The 19,750-nt window shown below is 39.4% G+C and overlaps 2 protein-coding genes across 2 annotated transcripts in view; one reads left to right on the top strand and one right to left on the bottom strand.

Moving 5' to 3' along the window:
* ark2n (arkadia (rnf111) N-terminal like PKA signaling regulator 2n) overlaps positions 1-19,750 on the bottom strand; it is a 111,118-nt gene that overhangs the window by 50,370 nt on the left and 40,998 nt on the right. The gene's annotated exons all lie outside the window — the stretch shown is intronic.
* Positions 1-19,750, top strand: part of loxhd1a (lipoxygenase homology PLAT domains 1a) — a 28,934-nt gene that overhangs the window by 1,235 nt on the left and 7,949 nt on the right. The window contains exons 2-33 of the mRNA XM_072371814.1: positions 1,761-1,875; positions 3,452-3,532; positions 4,414-4,598; positions 5,277-5,375; positions 5,745-5,893; positions 5,984-6,107; positions 6,661-6,911; positions 6,989-7,124; positions 7,251-7,411; positions 7,529-7,615; positions 8,254-8,389; positions 8,526-8,680; positions 8,778-8,938; positions 11,340-11,416; positions 11,524-11,720; positions 11,822-12,014; positions 12,153-12,313; positions 12,398-12,734; positions 12,862-13,013; positions 13,479-13,612; positions 14,023-14,171; positions 14,283-14,387; positions 14,473-14,601; positions 14,701-14,868; positions 14,968-15,149; positions 16,105-16,221; positions 16,653-16,815; positions 17,007-17,161; positions 17,346-17,555; positions 18,614-18,737; positions 18,847-19,055; positions 19,184-19,369. Coding sequence (XP_072227915.1) covers positions 1,761-1,875; positions 3,452-3,532; positions 4,414-4,598; positions 5,277-5,375; positions 5,745-5,893; positions 5,984-6,107; positions 6,661-6,911; positions 6,989-7,124; positions 7,251-7,411; positions 7,529-7,615; positions 8,254-8,389; positions 8,526-8,680; positions 8,778-8,938; positions 11,340-11,416; positions 11,524-11,720; positions 11,822-12,014; positions 12,153-12,313; positions 12,398-12,734; positions 12,862-13,013; positions 13,479-13,612; positions 14,023-14,171; positions 14,283-14,387; positions 14,473-14,601; positions 14,701-14,868; positions 14,968-15,149; positions 16,105-16,221; positions 16,653-16,815; positions 17,007-17,161; positions 17,346-17,555; positions 18,614-18,737; positions 18,847-19,055; positions 19,184-19,369 — 4,988 coding nt within the window. The remainder of the gene's footprint in view (positions 1-1,760; positions 1,876-3,451; positions 3,533-4,413; positions 4,599-5,276; positions 5,376-5,744; positions 5,894-5,983; positions 6,108-6,660; positions 6,912-6,988; positions 7,125-7,250; positions 7,412-7,528; positions 7,616-8,253; positions 8,390-8,525; positions 8,681-8,777; positions 8,939-11,339; positions 11,417-11,523; positions 11,721-11,821; positions 12,015-12,152; positions 12,314-12,397; positions 12,735-12,861; positions 13,014-13,478; positions 13,613-14,022; positions 14,172-14,282; positions 14,388-14,472; positions 14,602-14,700; positions 14,869-14,967; positions 15,150-16,104; positions 16,222-16,652; positions 16,816-17,006; positions 17,162-17,345; positions 17,556-18,613; positions 18,738-18,846; positions 19,056-19,183; positions 19,370-19,750) is intronic.

Raw genomic sequence — 19,750 nt, 5'->3', positions numbered from 1 at the left:
GGTACCAAACCCAACAATAAAATGTACAAGAGCTGATTCAGCACTTTGCTTGTACACCGTAACAGTCCTGCTTTCTCATGAATACATTTATTCCATGCAAAGATGCAAAAGTAAGCACATCATTCCTTGTTTAAATTGTATTTTTAGGGTCACAAAGAGTATGTTGCATTTAAGTTCTGTTTTTGCTATCAAAGCTTAACAAATGTAAGACTGAAGCTGTCCCTTTACACAGGATACGGAAGTCTAGGTGCAACAAAATATGTCAAGATTTTTTTTGTCTTTTATCAGTGTTAAACTGAGAGCATAGCAGGAGCCTGCACTGCCTAAACTGTGTCAGAATCAGGTTGCAAATTCTGCTATAGAAAACAGGGTTTGCCGCTGTTGCAGCATTCCAATTCAAATGTTTTTTGAATGAGGAAATTTCTCTTAAACGCTTAGTCCCCCACTGCTAGAATCAAAGCTTCATCCTTTTCAACATGTCTATAAGTTTTTTTTTTTTTTTTTGTACTGGGTTACAAAGCATATCAACAAAATTAGGTAGAAACAGAGTCAGCATGGAGTCAACAGGGACAGACATTGTCAGCTGCTGGTGAGATGTGGGCGGGGTCAATTAGAATATTCATAGATTCCCATTCACTGAATGTGGAAAAAGGTAAAGTCAGCTCTAAGTCGTCTTCAGATGTTTTTTTTTTTCATGGCCAAAACGTCATGGCATCCATGTCTCTGTTGGACTGACTTCAGTTATACAGCTCTTTACTAAGTCTCCTTTCCTCCTCTGTAGGTTATCCTTTGGTCATTTGGCCTTTTGAGCTTATCCTCTATCCCCAGCTACTTAATGCTCTCTTTATATTCATTCTGATGAAGTGACCCCTTTAGGTCTTAGTGGTTATTCTACAAGAAATGTCTTCAAGCTCTTCAAAATCAACTGTATTGAGTGGGTCTTACATAAGTGTTTAAAAGAGTTTTGACACAAAGTCATAAATACATACCTTTAAGTCCTCATATGTTACACCATTACATAATAGCAAGACTGAGGAGTTGACTCTTACAGGAGCAGCAATGTAGCTGGACTATAGAGTTTACAACTTCTGACTGTTCTCCCTTTAAAGATTTAATGTTGTTGCTGCAGCAGAGGCTGTTTTAATGGTTTAATTTAAAATGCCCTCCGAAAATACAGATTTTTGACTTTGGTTAAAGACAAAGAATCTAAAACACAAATTACATGTTTTGTAAGCTTTTACTCACAAGCCAAGGAAAAGAGAAATCAAAGTTCTCTTTTTTTGCACGATTATGCACTAACTGCAAACGTAAAAGTCATGATGCTCTCAGTGCAAAAGTCAAACGATCACTTTAGGGTTCATCATCTGCATCCTGTGGATTTCTGTACAACATTTTTGTAACAATTCATCAACATCCAGATGCCTTTAAAGACACAAACTGGCTCAACTGTCAGACGATGACACGGTGTGAAATGTGAGAGAGGCTTGGCTGGTGTATCACGCCAGACATGGATTGGCTGCAGTTTTGCAGCATTGAATTCCCTGGCAGCCATGCATGGAGGGAAACATAATGCTCCCTAATTTTCATAGATTTTTTAACACTGTCTCAGGATGTGGCTTTTGTTCATTATTGTTCTTGAAATCCGCCCCTGTTAGTCACCATGATTTTGCTTCACGATTTTGGAAGTGTGGTTTATTGCAATAATACACCAGTTTTCATCTCGTCTTCTGTTAGGATCCATTTTACTCTTTTTCTTTCAGTGTATGAAGTGGTCACTGTCACGGGTGATGTGAAGGGAGCTGGGACTGATGCTAATATCTTTGTTACCCTTTTTGGAGACTTTGGCATCTCGCCCAAGGTTCACCTGGCAAGCAAGTGAGTTTCAAAGTTTATGTTGTTATTATTGAATTTATTTGATAAATGTGTTGTTTTTTTCAAAATTCAGATCAAGTCTCAGTGAGCTCTGATTAATTTGAGTATATTTTATTATGTGTCGTGAGCTAATTTTCTGTTTATATGACCAACAAGTTTTGCCAGTTTAGCATTATTACAAAGTCAATAATTGTGTTTCATCTTGTCTATTCTTCTCTGATTCTTCAGCACAGCAAAGAGGTATTTTCTAATAAATATACAAAAGGATGGCTATGATTCTGGTCTTGTGTCGTGCTGTATTTTGAATGTAAAGCTGTATGAGAGAGAACTCCTTTTCAACGTTAACCTGATGACAGCAGGGCCCATGACTGAGCCTTTTTATCTACAAAAGTGTGCTTGTGACACTGGAATCTCTCTTCCATACAGGTTTATGAGGTTTCGGACTCAGAATATCTGGAGTAAGGGGGAACTGTGTGACATGGCCGGTCTTCGTTTCCATTTTGAAAGAAATGAAAGAAGACCACGATGTCATTTATGCAGATGATCAAATGACTCTCAGGGTATCTTATCAGCAGCGGGCTCCCTTTATCTCTGCACACATTGATTGTCATATAGGGTTACCTGTGAAGCGTATAGGATATACCAACTTATTGTCAGCCACTCTGGACCATGTCATCCACACCTTGTGGTGGTCTCATTCATCTACTTTGGTCAGCATCAACATGCCTTGTATTCAGTATCTCTATGCTGTGTGACTGTCTTGTCGCTCAGCTGATGAAATACCATATGCAGATGTGAAAGACTCATTGACTCTTTGAAGGAGTTTCGCCTTACTCTGATATACGTTAGGTCCTTTCTGTATTGTGTCACAACTGATTGAAACTTCACATGATACAGGTATGGATACAGGTTTTTATATTCCCAAGCATAAGTGCCTGATTGAAAAATCGCAGCAGAATAAAAATGCAAATCTTTGGTAATTCAGTGTAATTGTAACACATTCAAATTACATGAATTCCAAAGTTTGCGATGAGTTTGCCTTTAACTAAATAAACATCTCTTTATCATTTCTTTCAGGTGAATTAACATAGAGAATGAGGACATGTATTCATGTGTGGTGGACAGTATTTGGCAGTTTTGTACCATAATTATGCAATCCTTGGCACTATCTGAAGCTTGAACATTGCAAACAGAAGAGAACAGATGGAGATGTGGGTCAGACACAAAGGCATGTACTCTCTGTAAACGGAAAAGAAGGTATCTCATTCACCGTACAGGGGGTCTGATGTGCTTCCATGTCCCGTCCATCTCTGTGAGGGGTCGAAGTACAGTATACGAATAGGAAGAGGAGGAGGAGGAGGGGGCGATGAAGTGGCAAAGCCTCAGGAAGGTTTCAGATTATAGCACTGCCATGAGACCACAAGGGTATCCTAGGCCGGATCAGTCAGGGGATGCCATTTACAGTTTCAGAGTTCAACTCCTTTATCCATCTGGACTAATCTCTCTTGATTGAATACAGGAAAATACTCAATGCATCGTTCTCACAAATTCTAATATTTCTCCACATTTCAAATTACAGAAGCCGAACTGCATTTGAGAAGAACAAGACGGATGTTTTCCGTATCAAAACGTACAATGTGGGTCCTCTGAAAAAGATGAGGTACTGTATGATTTAACACTGTACGCTCCAATACATTTTATTGTTTCCATTAATGGATCAAATGCACAGTATGCACAATTACAGGTGACCTACAACAACATAGTTCATGCTTCATAGTTAAATATGCACACAGGTTAATCGCATCTTACAGAGACCATCCAACTGGAAAACTTCTCACTTTTTCCCCAGCTTGCACAGCTGGCCTTCCAGTGATTTCATGTAGTGACAGAAGGTTAAGCCCCATCTGTTGTTGTGAGTTTGTGTCTGACTCGAGAGGAGAGAGGCAGAGTTGCATCACAGGCAGCAAACATGAACAGTGAAATAATCAAAGATTTAACAGTCAGAGATTTCTAAACATAGAGATGCTGCACCATGGAGAAGAAATTAGAGGCTCTACAGTTGTAAGAGTAATCATGGCACATACTTTTACACACTAAGCTAGTATTCTAAGATTTGAGAAGGATTGTGGGTGGATCTTAAATGAATGAACAACAACAATATTTCTACAGTGCCTCAGTACATTGTTTTAAATGCTATATATGTATTATGAAAATCAGAATTTTTCACTCATCTTAACCTAGTCCTATCAGTCCCATTAACCGTGATCATTTGTGACACTGGAGCATGCACTCTTCAAGTTGCTTGTAGCAACTTGTGTCTTCACGCAGCATGCCAGCCCCATTAGTCATACTTTTCTATCTCATTTCACTGAGCGGCTATGACTTTTCTGATACACGTGAACTACAACGCTTAAAGACAAAATACATTTTTGTTCAGTATTTCCCATAGTAAATTTCAAACAAACTAACAAACAAAGGTTAATTTGATGCGACAAGCTCATTTAAGATTACCTACAGGGCACAACAATGTCATTTCCCTAGGATCGAGCATGACAACACAGGGATGAGCGCCAGCTGGTTCTTGGACAGGGTGGTGGTGACCGACATGAACCGACCCCATCTGCGCTTCTATTTTGCTTGCAACAACTGGCTGAGTCGGGAGGAGGGGGACAACCTGTTTGTGAGAGACCTGCTGGGCAGCATGAATCCCATGGACGTCCCAAAATGTAGGTCACTTTGGGACAAAGACATAATACAAAGCAGACACAAAGGTTCACAACAGCTAAAACATCATAATAACTGATTAAACTTCAAAATACATGCACCAGATTTCAGATTAACCACAGGGATTATAGGTTGTAGACTCTACTCTTAAGATATCTAAAAACCCCTTTAAAATGTACCTTGACGACTTAATGGGTTAAAATAATATATTTTGAAATATGTCCACCACATATAAACAGATTTAAGCTTTGTTTTGAATACAACTGACCATGGCAATGCTGTGAGTCTGACCAGTTTCGTACCACTGTGTCTGCTGTCTGCGTCCTACTATTTCAGGTTGTAACTAAATTCCGTCAGAGTGTAATTCTCAGGTAAAACCAGTGCCGGTAACCTTTGCTGCAATGTGATCTCATGTCTTAGCACCTACAGTCAATTAAGCAGGGCACTGTGCAGTCATTGTGCTATGAGGGAGTGGTTGGAGCAATATAGCTGTTTCACGAATAGACAGGCATTTAATACATTTTTAACCTGGAAACTAATCCTAGAGTCAATTTGCAAGGAAGTTTCAGCATGAGAATAAAATCGATCTTATCAAAATAACACTTTTAGCTTTTCTGGTTTTATTTGTACAGTAAATGATTTAATTAATAACTGAATGTATCACATTCCATGTCTTGCAGTGAATAAATATCTCGTGAGTGTATTCACTGCTGACATGAAGGGAAGTGGAACAGATGCTGATGTATTTCTGAATATCTTTGGAGAAAATGGTGACACAGGTAGTGTGGTAATGTTTTTTTTCCCCTCATTATTCATTATAATTATATAACTTTGTACAATGAAGAAAAATAGAAAAATGTTTATCACATGTTCAGATTAAATATACAAAGATATAAACAGAAAAAATGCTACAGCTGCAAATAGATTAATCGTTGACTTGTAAATATTTTACATTGTTACCTAAATTTTTTTAACAGTCAGCTAAATACCAAAACAGTTGGTGATTCAATTGTCATTGATCAAAACCCCCCACATAATATTTACATACAACATAATTCACCACATTCACTGTTATTGACTGCAGCTATTTTTACTCTGCAATTCCAATGTGTGATTCTCATTCAGAAATGGTTTGTTTATTATGAAAGGAGAGAGAAGACTGGATAGTGACAAGGACAACTTTGAACGTGGGTCAGAAGATAAGTTTACAATAGAGGCTCCAAACTTGGGGAGACTGAAGAAAATCACCATTGGCCATAACAATAGGGGCTCATCAGCTGGATGGTTTCTAGATAAGGCATGTACAGCCAGCACATGCAGGCATACTCTACACAGCCTTTACAGATGGGTGCTCATGCGATAGTACATGATACTTCTTTCCCTGTAGGTGGTGATTGATGACATGGGGAATAAAGAAGTGTATGAGTTCCCAGTTAATCGCTGGTTTGCCATGGATGAAGCTGATGGCAAAATACAGAGAGACGTGTTGGTTGGATCCATGCAGCCAATGGGTGAGAAAACACAAGCTATCACCACAGTATATTTAACTGAAATTCAATTTGAAATGCAATCTAAAAATAATTTTCTATGTGTTTGCTACTTCTCAACTTTCAGGCTTTTGTTTCCCACGAAAGCAGCTGACAGACATTGAGAAGGCAAACTGTGCAAAGAAACTGTACTGAAGTCTCTAGAATTTCACATTCCTGAAAAATTTCAATTTCAGTTTTGAAACCATTTCGTCAAGTCAGAAAAATCTGTTGATTCACATCCACACATGTATTTTCATGACACTGGAGGGAAAATAACTTCATGTAAAAAGAACGTATTTTCACCCTGACCATAATTATTTTCTAAATCAAGTAGTTTTGATTTCTAACTCTAACCAATCATATTATTGGCTAAATCAAAGTCAAATGGCACTGTCTTATTGATTGAAAGTAACTCATGAGTGAATAAAAATAGTTATTTGCTTGTCTTGATGTATATTGGTCATATACAAACATCTTTCTTTTAGATTCAGAAATAAATTAGTAATATTTTCTGTATTTTTCTGCATCTACTTAGGAATTGTATACAACGTGCAAGTGATGACTGGAGATATAAGAGGTGCAGGGACCAACTCTAAGATCCACATAGTTATGCACGGCTCCAAGGGCTCAAAAAACAGCGGCAAAGTTTTTCTTGAGGGCGGCGCTTTTGAGCGTGGTCTCATTGACATTTTCAATGTGGAGATTTGTGAACTCATCAGCCCTCTGAGCAGAGTCACCATTGGGCACGACAATGGTGCCGTAGGTGCTGGATGGTACTGCGAAAAGGTACTGCTCATTTCTTATGGGTTACGGAGTGATTCTAAAAACGTCCTTCATTCACCATTTAGACATTTCTCTTCTAGGTGGTAATATACTGTCCGTTCACTGGCATTGAGCAAACATTTCCATGTGGAATGTGGCTAGATGAGGACGAGGGAGATGGACTGATTGAGAGGGAGCTGTATGAGATGGTGTCTCTCAGGCAGAGAAAACAGAAAAGTGAGTTTATTTTTTGTTCAAGTCAGTCCTTTACTTAAAGAACAGCAAATTGTAGATATTTCATACTCAGAAAAATAGTCCAAGAAACATCATATGCCACTATGCACCTTCTTTTTTCCACTCCAGAGTACCCATGGTCCCTGTGGATTTGGACCTCAGATGTGAAGGGGGCAGGCACAGATGCCCAAGTGTTTATGCAGATCTATGGCGAGAAGGGCAAGTCTGATGAGATCAAATTGGAGAACAACTCAGACAGTTTTGAACAGGGCCAGATTGATAAATTCATAGTAAGCCTTGGCTCAGTTGCTAAACTGAGTGCGCAACACCTTCATCTGTTGGGTATTTCTCACATTTTATCATTTTCATGCATCTATTGATGTTTTCAATTATTTGGATCACTGTAGATTGAAATGCCAGACATAGGAAAACTGCGGAAAGTGCGGATCTGGCATGAGAAGAGGCATCCATTTGCTGGCTGGCATTTAGCAAAGGTGAGATTCTGCTCTGTCTGTCTGAGTTGTCAGTGTAAGCTGTTAATACTATTCTGCACTGTCTCTTTCAAACGACATGATAGACACTTATCAAGTGTTTAATCTTGCACTTAAAAACATTATTTAAATGGTTCTTTCACTGTGGATAGCATGGCGATGGACCAGTGTGCCATTTAGTGTCAGACTGGAATATGGCAACAACAGGATTTTCCTAACACAGATTCCCTGCATTAGCATTTGTCATTATCAGTAAAAATGAAAAAGATAATGCTCAATTTTTCACATAAACTTTGATTTGCTGTTCAAATGCTGGCATTACTAATAACTTTCACACTGGCCTCCACTATGCTTTTGCGACTTGCTGATAAACAGATTTTTGCATTATTTTGTTAAACTAAGATATAAACATGGTAAACAGTACACATGCTAACAAATAACTCATTATCATTGGAGGATGTTAGCTTGCATATGTTAGCATTTGAGCTCAAACTCAAACTCTGCAGAGCTATTGGACTAGCTGCAGGTTCTAATAGTTCAATGCCATGACTGCAGTCTTCATTTGTTTGAAAAGAAGATCCTCAATCAGAGGCGCAGATGAACGCGTGTGTGATATCCCATGAAGCTGTGACTTTCTGCAGGTCACTTTGCTCAAGACGCTGACCATGGATAAGTATTCTTTTGAATGTGGCCGTTGGCTGGACATCAATGAAGATGACAACGAGATTGTCAGAGAGCTTCCAGCCACAGGAGCACTCCTTGAGGAGCCGCTACCGTGTAAGAAACAAGACATTTGCTACAATGCAAACTAGAAAAGTCACTGTAAAAGTACTTTTATAATAACCAGGACACCATGTATGTCCTGAGTGAATTTTGCTGCTTAATGTGGATTCTTCTCTTTTTCTTTCTTCAGTGATAAAGTATCGTGTCACAATCTGCACTGGCAACGTCAGTGGCAGTGGCACCGATGCCAGCGTCTTCCTGAATGTAATCGGTGACTTGGGTGACACAGGAGAGCGTCTCATGTTTATGAGCAAAAACAATGTCAACAAATTTGAAAAAGGAAATGTGAGTGAATTTTTATTAAAAAAAAGAATGTGTATAAATGTAAAAATTTTGAGTATTGCAAACATTTTTACGCAGCTTTCTCTCTGTCTTCCCTCAGCATGATGAGTTTCTCATAGAGTCAGTCACGTTGGGTCGGGTGCGCAGAGTGCGAGTCGGTCATGATGGCCGCGGTGGAGGCTGTGGTTGGTTCCTTGATAAGGTGATGGTCAGAGAGGAGGGCCAGCCAGAATCCTTGGCTGTTGAGTTTCCCTGTTACAGGCAAGGCAATATTGCACATGACCTTAAGTAACAGTACCACATTTGTTTGAAATTGTGCTTATTTTCTCTCTGACTATCAGACAAAACCTTGTCTGGCTGGAAATTATGTGAGCCCGTGTCAAACTTAAGTCGGACATTGCGTTTGGGATGTTTGTTTTAAATTCTAAAAACCTTTTTTTATTTGTTCATTTTCAAATTTCTACCAAAAAAAGAGCCATGTTCAGAATCTTCCTCAATAATCAGTTTGCCATCAGAGCAATCAAATGTTTTTCTAATTGCCATCACGTTTTGCATATCTGGCCATCACTCTGCTCTTCAGTTCCTTTCATTTATTCTTGATGTTATTCAGGTCTGGGCTCTTCTGGGACATTTTAAACTGTTAACACTGCTCTCTGTTTACCACTTCTTAACCACTTTGTCCATATGGTTTGGATCATTGTCTTGAAAGCTTCACCGATTCCTTGATGTTTTTCTTTAGTGCTATTTTCTAAATATTGTCCACTTGGTACCAACTGCTTTATCTCATCTACGTCACTGAAGTATTTCTAATGGGCTTGTAGTGATCTCCTCCTGAATAAATCTGAACAACTCAAGGGGGATCTTCTGACCAAGAAGGGCCCACTTTTATCAAGATAGGCACATGAAAACTCAACAAAGCTTTACAAAGTAAATCTGGAAAAAATAGACAGCAATCTGCTGAAAAAAAATGCCTTTGGCAGCAAATACAGCCAAACTGCTGCCACAATAAACAGAACAATATTATTATTTTGGAGCAACCCATCTCAAGTGTACAACAAAATATCATCCAGATGCTGTAGAAGAAGACTGGAGATAAGGAAAGAAAGCATTCTTTCAGTTTAAAACAGACAGGATTGAAAAATTGCAATAATGATAATAAAAAAACATGTTAGTATTTATCACATTCCCACCAAAGTAGAACATTTCCATCAATACTTTTTAAAAGTATTTATATATTTTGATTTCTGTGAATTATTACCCAATGATGCCCCAACTGGATGCATAAGTCAAAATCCTTTTTTTTCCTTAACTTTTTTATTTTTATTTTTGCACAATAAAGAAAATATCTGAGACAAGGAGGGGAAATATATATATATATATTTTAAAAGTCAAAATCCTTTTAATATAAATAAGTGACATGATCTGGTTTGCTTTAACTCCCCTTTTTGAAGTTATTCTTATCGATGTACAGAATTTCTACTACAAGTGGGCTATTTTTTATACTTTGGATCTCTCTTGCCTCTCTTTTGCTGAGTCCATCTCTCCATGCAGCCTGAAAATGATTTCCTCATCTGGAGTCTGTCTGAAGGGCTTGTAGTGATCTCCTCTCTTTTTCAAACTGTCTCTCATTCCTCCACTGGCCTTTCTATTTCCCTAAAATGAGCTCACAATCATCCCTGGAGGAAAATCTACAGTTGTAATGTCATAATGTGCACACATGTGCATGATAACATCTATTTATGCAGTGAATATTAACATGCCTTCCAGTTTGCAATAGATTTCTCAGTATTAGCATGATTATTTCCAGTCAGTGGAAAGCTAAATGATTTAAAAAACCAAATCTGACTTGGATTGTATTTCAGTCTTGTTCTTTGTTATATTGATGTAATCTCATCTGGCTGTAAAAGTATAACCTGTATAACACATATATATGTATAATATATATTATATGGAAATGTATAGATAATATATCCCATTCTTTTAAAGTAGAGTTTTCCTCTGAATTCTCTGATCTGAAACCACCCAGCCACAGGACAGAACAGTTCCTAACTGTATCCTTACAGTAAAATCCTCCTAAGTGATGTAAATTGGCCATGCTGAGGCTCACTGGCTCTTCCGTGGCATGTGTTTAAGTAGTTAGACACCTGATGAATGAGTCTGCCATTACAAATGGACACTAAATACATGTGGCCAGCCAGCTCTCTCCTGCTGTAACTGGAGTCAAACCGCAAGGCTGGGGTGCAGTGTTACTTCTGGAAAAAGGCTGCTCCTATTTGTCCGTCTTGTTAATTGGGGATGGTTCACTACCTCCCAATGTGTTTTCTGCTTTTGAAGAAAAATAGAAAATAAATCACATCCAATCTGATACAGATTCCTGACAGGCTTATCTTAGACTTAGGGATACCTCTATAATAATACACAAGTCTGTGATAATACACAAGTCTGGTTTATGTTTGGATTTGTATATATGGACTTGTAGAGGCTCAGTCAGTGCGAATCCAATTACACAATTCTTGGTCTTTGTCCATTCATAAACAGTTAAGTTGATCCTCTTTCCAGATTTTTCCATTTTCTCTAATGTCTAAATCACAGGAAGGCAATTTTACTCTATGGTTACTCCGATATAATTGAAACTATCAATATCTGTTGTGTTTTTCTCCAGGTGGTTGGACCGTAATGAGGATGACGGACAGATTATCCGTGAGTTAGTTCCAGCTGGAGATGGACTGCGTCTCTTTAGTAAGTACATTTTAAAAATTTTCACATTTTAAAGCAAGCAATTTTCATGTACATATATAACAAGATAAGTTGATAACGTTGAGACGACCAATTTCACTCATCCACAGATGTCAGCTACCATATAGCAATCAAGACAGGCAGCATAAATGGAGCCAGCTCTGACTCCAAGGTGTTTGTCAAGCTGTATGGGGAGAAGGGTGATACAGACAAGGTGATACTGGCAGTCTCCGACAATGACCTCAGGAACTACTTTGAAACGGCAGCAACTGACATCTTCACACTTGATACTTTTGACGTAGGAGAGGCAAGTTCTTTAGATATGCATATATCTCACTGAGAGCACAGGTTCGAACACTTGCTTGTGTTTCTTTTCTTCATTTTATCTGTGGGCTCTGTGTTTTCTAGATCAACCGTCTTCTGATTGGTCACACCAATGAGGGCTTGCGGGCCGGATGGTTTCTGGACAGCGTGCAGATCTCTGTGCCCGTTCATGGGAAGCAGTACATGTTCCCAAGTCACCGCTGGCTCTGCAAAGATGAAGCTGATGGAAAAGTGGAGGTGGAAATCTATCCCAGTGAAATCTTGGACATTGAAAAACGTAAATGACAAAAACAAACAAACAGCACAGTTTGAATTAGCAAGTTAAAACACAGTAAAAAAGTGATAATGAGCTAAAGTATGTTTCTCCTCTTTATATGTTATTTCCTCTTATACCATCATATCTTCCCTATAACAGTGATCAACTATGAAGTAACAGTGGTCACAGGTGATGTGCGTGCAGCAGGTACCAATGCTAATGTCTTCTGTCAGATCTATGGAGAGGAAGGAAAGACTGAAGTCCTCACTCTGAAAAGTCGCTCCAACAATTTTGAACGTGGCACCACTGAGCTCTTCAAGGTCTGTGTTAGGTCTTGTGTTTTGTCAGCACCTGTTGGAGACTAAAGTTCCTGCTTTAAATACTGTCTCCTCCTTACAACCCAGATTGAAGCTCTGGATGTTGGCAAAATCTATAAGATTCGCATTTACCATGATGGGAAGGGCATCGGAGATGGTTGGTTTTTAGAGACGGTGGACATCAAGCGGCTGACAACGGCTTTGGTGCAAGTTGAGGTTAAGAAAGAGGAGCCATCCAAGAAAGACAAGAAGAAGGACAAGAAGAAGAAGAAGAAAGAAGAAGAGGAGGAGGTGGAGATAATTGAGGAACTGCAAGAAGTGGTAGAGACATTTACTTTCCCTTGTAACCGCTGGCTGGCCAGAGATGAAGAGGACAGGGAGATTGTGGTTGAGTTGCTCACTGAAGACAATGAAGACTTGGAAAGTAAGCAGAGCATCCATGTAGTGTGTTGACCTGCTGATATGTTGGCCACCAGGCAATGTTTTAGCTACCAAAGCCTGAGGTCATGTTATTACTATGTCACTGATGATTTCCTGTGATTTCCTTACAGTAAACTCATATGAAGTTCATGTGTTTACTGGGTCAATGTGGGGGGCGGGGACTGATGCCAATGTGTACATCAACATCTATGGAGAGATTGGCGACACGGGGGAGCGACAGCTAAAAAAATCCAACAACCTAAACAAATTTGAGAAAGGCCAGGTAAACTTTGATCCGTAATGTAAACTTGTGTTGAAGAAATTGCTTAACATTTAAGGAAGTCTGCTTACTTACTGTCTTGCCAAGAGTTAAAAGAGAAAAACTAACCCATTAAACTGTCATGTCTGTCCCTGAAGACTTACTCTGTCCAAATATTAAAAAAAATCCACCAGCAATTCTACCCACCAGCATCAAAGCGACTGTATTAATGTTATTATACCCTTTTGACCTAGTCAAAAAACAAAGTGTGAAAGGAACAACTGTGGTTTTATCTATCTTTATGGCCAAGAAACCTAAAAAGAATAAAAAAAACCTCACAACATTAAGAAGAACCATGTTTTTGCCATCAGTCTTTCCACAGCTTTAAATATATTTGATTTGAATAGTTTTGGTCAGTTTGTATTGCTGCTATCTTTGTTTTCCTGGTTTCTCGACCCTTTGTCACGGCTCTGTTTGTGTGTAACCCAGGAAGATATTTTCGACATCACAGCGGTCGATCTGGGGATCCTGAAGAAGCTGAGGATCCGACATGACAACAGCCAGGCCAGCGCCGGCTGGTTTTTGGAACGAGTGGAGATAGTAGACAACAAAGATGACACAACGTGAGACATGAAAATGTTAGAAAGAGGACAGTGATCCATGAAAACTTTTATCCAGATGTGTAGCTTCATCTTCAGAAAAAAAAAACCTTGTATTATTTTAAAGAAGAATTAAATAATCTATCAATCCTTACTGTTATAGAATATATTTACTATTTGTTGACACCAATTCAACAACATAGGCTTTAAAAAATGGCATCAGCAGAAAATGTGCACATAATATGTCTGCAGAGCTCCACTGTGTGGTGTGAGATGGTACTTGACTGCAGCAATTAAAAGAGAGGCGCCCATCTTCTCAGAGTTGTTTTTGACCCAAAAAGATTAAACAATCTTAAATAGGAATTCTGGCCATATTTGTATCCCTAGGCATTTTGTTCACAGCTTGCTTTCATATTGTATATATTTTGTATTAGGTACTTTTTTCCATGTAAACGCTGGTTGGCTATTGATGAGGATGATGGGCAGCTTGCTAGGGAGCTGGTCCCTGTGGACGAAGCCTTCATGAAGATGGGGGATGATGATGAAGAAGACTCTGAAGCTACACTTGGTCTGGAACAGAAGGGTGAGTGGAACATTAGAAATGTCCAGAGAAAGATGTTAAGAAGTTGCAAACAGACCTGAAAAATAACCCATACGTTTCTACATTTGAAAAAAATGGTTGTTACCATTACAGCGATGTCAACAACATACACAGTAAGGATAAGAACTGGTGACAAGAAGTATGCAGGAACAGATGCTAATGTCTTTATGACCCTGTACGGCACCAAGGATGATACAGGTAATATTCCAGATGGTTATTCTCGGTTATATTTGTATGTATGTGTATTCAAAATCAAGTAACTCTGCGCTGTGCATGTGTACAGGGATAATTAACCTGAAGGCTTCAAAGACCCATAAAAACAAGTTTGAGAGGGGTATGACTGATGAGTTTACTGTGGAAGCTGTGGACATTGGACCCTTGAAAAAGCTGTGTATTGGACACGACAATTGTGGTACATTAAGACACAGCTCTGGCCTGTGTGGTTAATAACTCAGAATCACTCAGACTACATCTACATACGTGATCACAGTGAATGTTGTTAATGTTTAAGGAGGAGGATCAGCAGGCTGGTTCCTTGATTGGGTGGAGATTGATGCCCCGTCTCAAGGACAGAAGCTGCGCTTCCCTTGTGGCCGTTGGTTGGATAAAGGGGAAGATGATGGCGCCATTGTCAGGGATCTGTTCCCTAATTCTCTTCAGACAGAGTTTTACACACCATGTAATTCACAGCATTGCAGAAAGCTTAAATCAAAGATATTTGGTTTTTAAATTACTTATTTTTACTCAACTGCTTTTGATCTTCTTTTTTTTCTTTTAGTTGTGCCCTATGAGATTAAAATCTTCACAAGTGATGTGTTTGGAGCTGGAACAGATGCAGACGTCTTCATTGTCCTGTATGGAAGAGATGCAGTGTGCACCCAGCAAAAGTCTCTGTGTGTCAACAAGAGGGAGAGGAGAATGTACTTTGAGAGAGAAGCTGAGGATATGTTTATTGTTGAGGTAAAATAACATTGGGAAAGCATCACTAAGTACAACCCAGATTCAAACAAAACTGGGACAGTGTCAAATGTCAATGAGTTCAATGATTTGCAAATCTCATAAACCAATATTTTATCCAAAGTAGATTATAGAAAACAAATATCACAGAAAGTGAGACATTTTACATTCATGAAAAAAAAATGCATGAAAAACACAAGCTCGCCTTAAACACTCCTCAAAAGGAAAAATACGGAAGATGAAGTAGTAGTAAAAACAAAAAGCTGATGGAGCATGTTGCTATTTATTAGGTCACCTAGCAACAGGTTAGTAACATTCTGTCCCAGATAGCACTGCTTGGACTTGGGAACATTTTCAGAAAAAATAGTCTGTAGTGCGCTATTCACAAATACAGGATAAAGCTCTATAATGCAAAGAAGCCACATGTGAACATGATCTAGAAACACCACTATCTTCTCTGGGCAAAAGCTCATTGCAAATGGACTGAGGCAAAGTGGAAAACTGTTTAGTGATCAGACAAATCTAAAATTTGGAATTTTTGGAAATCATGGAAGCTGTGTACTTCCAACTAAAGAGGAGAAAGAGCATCCACCTTGTTATCAGTGCTCAGTTCAAAAGCCTAAAGTGATGGTATGAGTGTGCATTAGTCCTTATGAAACTGGCAATTTGCACATCTGGAAAGGTACCATTAATGCTGAAAGGTGCATACAGGCTTCAGAGCTCCCATCCAGATACCCTTTTCAGGGAAGGCCTTGCATGTTTCAGCAAGACAATGCTAAACTTCATACTGCATTTATTACAACAGCATAGCATCCTAGTAGAAGTCTGGGTGCTGGCCTGTCTGCGGTCAGGCTTGAACAAACTGTGCATTTTTCAACGTTTTAGAGATTAGAAAAGCAGGAAGCAAGTATTTTGTATTTACTGTGGTGAATGTAAATGTGTTCTGTTCTCTTTGCAGTTAGAAGATGTTGGGGATGTAATTGAGAAGATCCGTATTGGCCATGATAACCGTGGGATCAATCCAGGCTGGCACCTGGACAGAGTGGAGATCAGACGTCTGCTCAGGAAGGGAAAGGTACTGTCTGCAGTAGCAGTAGAGTCACAAAGTGGTGGAAAACTGCCCCAACCCCCTCCCATAAAACCCCAGAAAACTGCCAAAGTACAATAGCTTAGGGCAAAGTGCAAAGCATAAAAGGTTTGGCAAATGTCCCAAACCTTCTCAATAATATCGATCTCTGTACTTTGACAGAAAATTTTAAATGCACATTATTTGTTGTAGCAGCAGACATTGAGATGTGTTTCCCAGCATCCTCTCACTCGCACTCAGCTTCATTTTTGGTCAGCAGGTGGAGATGTTCTCCTGACAAATGACTGGTTTTATTATTATTTCATTATGTCTTACATACTGAGTCATGGCTCAGGCTTTTTCTTCACCTCTTTGTTCACTCCTCTAAGACATACAGATAGAAATCATATCACAGAATTAACACGTCTTTCTCTATGTAGGGCTCAGAGACTGTCATCTTCCCTTGTGAGCGCTGGCTGGCCAAGTCAGAGGAAGATGGAGAAACAGTGACAGAGCTGGTGCCCTCTGACATCATCACAGAGAAACTCTCAAGAGATGGCAGTCTGAAAGTAACTGAGGTCGAGGTGGAAGATGCCCTAGAGAGTATGTAGTGTCCTAATTTTTCTCTGCCTGTCTGAGCATGAGTTCAAAACCTTCAGAAACCGTTATTTAAATCCCCGACTGAGCCTCTGTCATGACAGCAGCATCAAACGCTGGAAAATTGCTTATAATTTCCTACAATTGCCTCAAACTGATCCATCTGTGCTTCTCTCTGATCATTGTCCCCACTTCAGCTCACACATACAAAGTGTCAGTGATGACAGGTGATGTTTATGGAGCCGGCACCGATGCCAATGTCTTCCTGACGATTTACGGGGACCTGGGGGACACTGGGGAGAGAAAACTGAGCGAGTCGGAGACAAACAGCAACAAGTTTGAGCGAGGATCTGTAAGGAAGCTTACTTTTCGAGAATGTCTTTAGTCTGCCATTTTACAATCATCTACTATATCATTTGAAGGGATGAAAAAACATTTTTTGTATAATAACAGTAAATATACTGTATATATTATAATGGCAAAACAATGGAACAGACAATTATGCTGATGTTATATCAATCACTTTTTCCTTCTAGGTGGATAAGTTCACTATAGAGGCCGTCGACCTCGGCCAGGTTTTTAAGATAAAAATCCGCCATGATAACAGCATGGTGAGTGCTGACTGGTACTTGGATCAAGTGGAAATTTTTGACGTTGACACAGAGGAGGTCTTCCTCTTCTTATGTGAACGTTGGCTCTCCAGGAAGAGGGAGGACAGACGCATTGAGAGACTCTTCTATGTCAAGGTACAATGTCTTAACAACTGCATAATGTGAATGTTGGATTGCCTTCAAATCAGAATGTTGGAATTTCAAGAAATAACAAAGATAAAAGGGGAGAATGACATCTCAAACACTGCACACAATCATTAAAGGGTCAGTTCACCCAAAATACTTTCATAGTATCTGCCTGACTTTTCTTATCAATTTCTTAGGTAACTTCTTCTTGTAAAAGGAAAGATCGTCTATCACTATGGAACTCATATTCCTCCCCTAAACCATTTCAGTGTGTGTTGCTGGCATCAAATTCTAAAGACCGTTTACATTTTAACAACGAAAGATTTGGTCTTGATTTGGCACTGAAAATACTTTTTGTACCTGTGTAAAAATAATGGAGCAATAAAAAAAGTAAGCGTTTATATCTGCAACATAAAGACTCTAAATGTTATCTGCATCATTTATATATTTAGCAGTTTGTGTGTACTATTTGTTTTTTGGGAGGGAGGGTTCACATGTGTTCGTAGGCGTTAGACTTAGAAAACCTGCCAGTATTGATTTATTTCCACATGTCAGAGCTGAATATTTAGCTGAACTTTTACTTTAATGGTGCGTTTTTTTTATTTTCTTTGACGGCTATCCATATTCATTTGGACAAGAGTATACAGAAGAAGAGCTCCTAGAAATTATAGAAAGGGTGAGGAAAGAGAGAAGAGAAACTGCCAAAGAAAGATTGCATCTTAGCAAAAGTTTGTTTCAGTTAGTCTGTGGTAGGTTTCTCCATTCTTGAGTATGTCCCAGTCCTTCAGAGGTAGTCTGTGAAAGCTTTGTTAGATTTTGTTGCCAAAGTTTGAAACGACCAATAGAAATAAGCACTTTAGGAAAAGATACTACACTCCAACTCTTTCTGTCTTCTTATGGCACCTTTCCACTCCCAACCAGAGTTAAACTTTGCTGCTGTTGCTGTCATGCAACAGCTCCCCTAACAATGTGCACCTGTTAGCTGAAAATTTTCACACTTGTCATAACATCTGCATTGGTGTGTGTGTGTGTGTGTATCACTGAACATGTCTTGTTTGTTTTTATAGGGCTATGAAGGAGTTCGAGAGAGCTTATACAGTAAAAAGAACCCAGCTCTGATAACGAAGAGCGTAGACAGTAACATGAATAAAAAGAACAAGAAGAAGAAAGAGGAAGAAATAGAGCTCCCAAGTAAGAAATATGAGGAGTGTTCATCATCCACTACTCTGTGGGTGGTTGCTATTAATTGCATTATCACATGCTCAAATGAATTAATAATTTGAGTGCCCTCACTGTGCAGTCATACCATACCACATCACTATCTGCACTGGACTGGAGCGTGATGCAAGCACCACCAGCAGGGCCTTTGTGATCATTATCGGGGTCAATCACAACCAGACAGATAGGCTGTGGCTGGACCTGCTGGATGGGAGGAAGGGCTTTGAGGCTGGCTCTCTTGAGAGCTTCGAGGTCCAAGGTTCAGATGTGGGGGAGATTAAAAAGGTGGAGGTGAGTCAGGGGTGAGGTTTTTTTTGCCTTTCAGTGACAATCATACGCTCTGAGCATTCTCACACTCACACATCAACATGCAGGAAAAGATTCCCTTGCTGTTTCATTATTTCTCTCCTTCCCTGCAGCTCGGCCATGATGGGGCCACTCCGGAGAGCTGCTGGCTCGTTGATGAGCTGTCTGTTGCTGTGCCAACCAAAGGGGTCAAATATGTCTTTGCTTGCAACTGCTGGCTGGCCAAAGATCGAGGAGATGGGCTGACTGCAAGAGTGTTCAACGTGTTGGATGCAGACGCCATTTCTATCTCCCAGAAGGTATGCAAATGTGAACAAATTGTCGCAGGGGGAGCCATATGGCAGACGACATCCACCACGGTTACTTGTCGATGAACTGATCACAACTGACAAGTGATAATGACCGAATTCCTATTTCACTGTCATAGATAAAACCGGTGGAACCCTTTAAACCCAGAAGACTGATTGTTGTGATTTAATTTGTGATTTTGATTTGCAATAAACCTTTCCCTTTGTCCTGTTTCACTGTAAAAATCCACTTTTCCAAATATCATTCCCTTTAATATTATGGGTGCTCACAGAATCTTTTTTTAGTGTTCATCAGCTGCAAAACAAGATATCACCTTCTGCTTATGGAAATCTGCTGATACGATTCAAATATAATGAGTGGAATGTCCAATT

The sequence above is a fragment of the Leuresthes tenuis genome, unplaced genomic scaffold, assembly GCF_036924035.1.
Source record: "Leuresthes tenuis unplaced genomic scaffold, fLeuTen1.0.hap1 SCAF_19, whole genome shotgun sequence".
Classification (NCBI taxonomy): domain Eukaryota; kingdom Metazoa; phylum Chordata; class Actinopteri; order Atheriniformes; family Atherinopsidae; genus Leuresthes; species Leuresthes tenuis.
The sequence above is the reverse complement of the archived record's forward strand: the minus strand, read 5'-3'. Positions and strand labels throughout refer to the sequence as shown.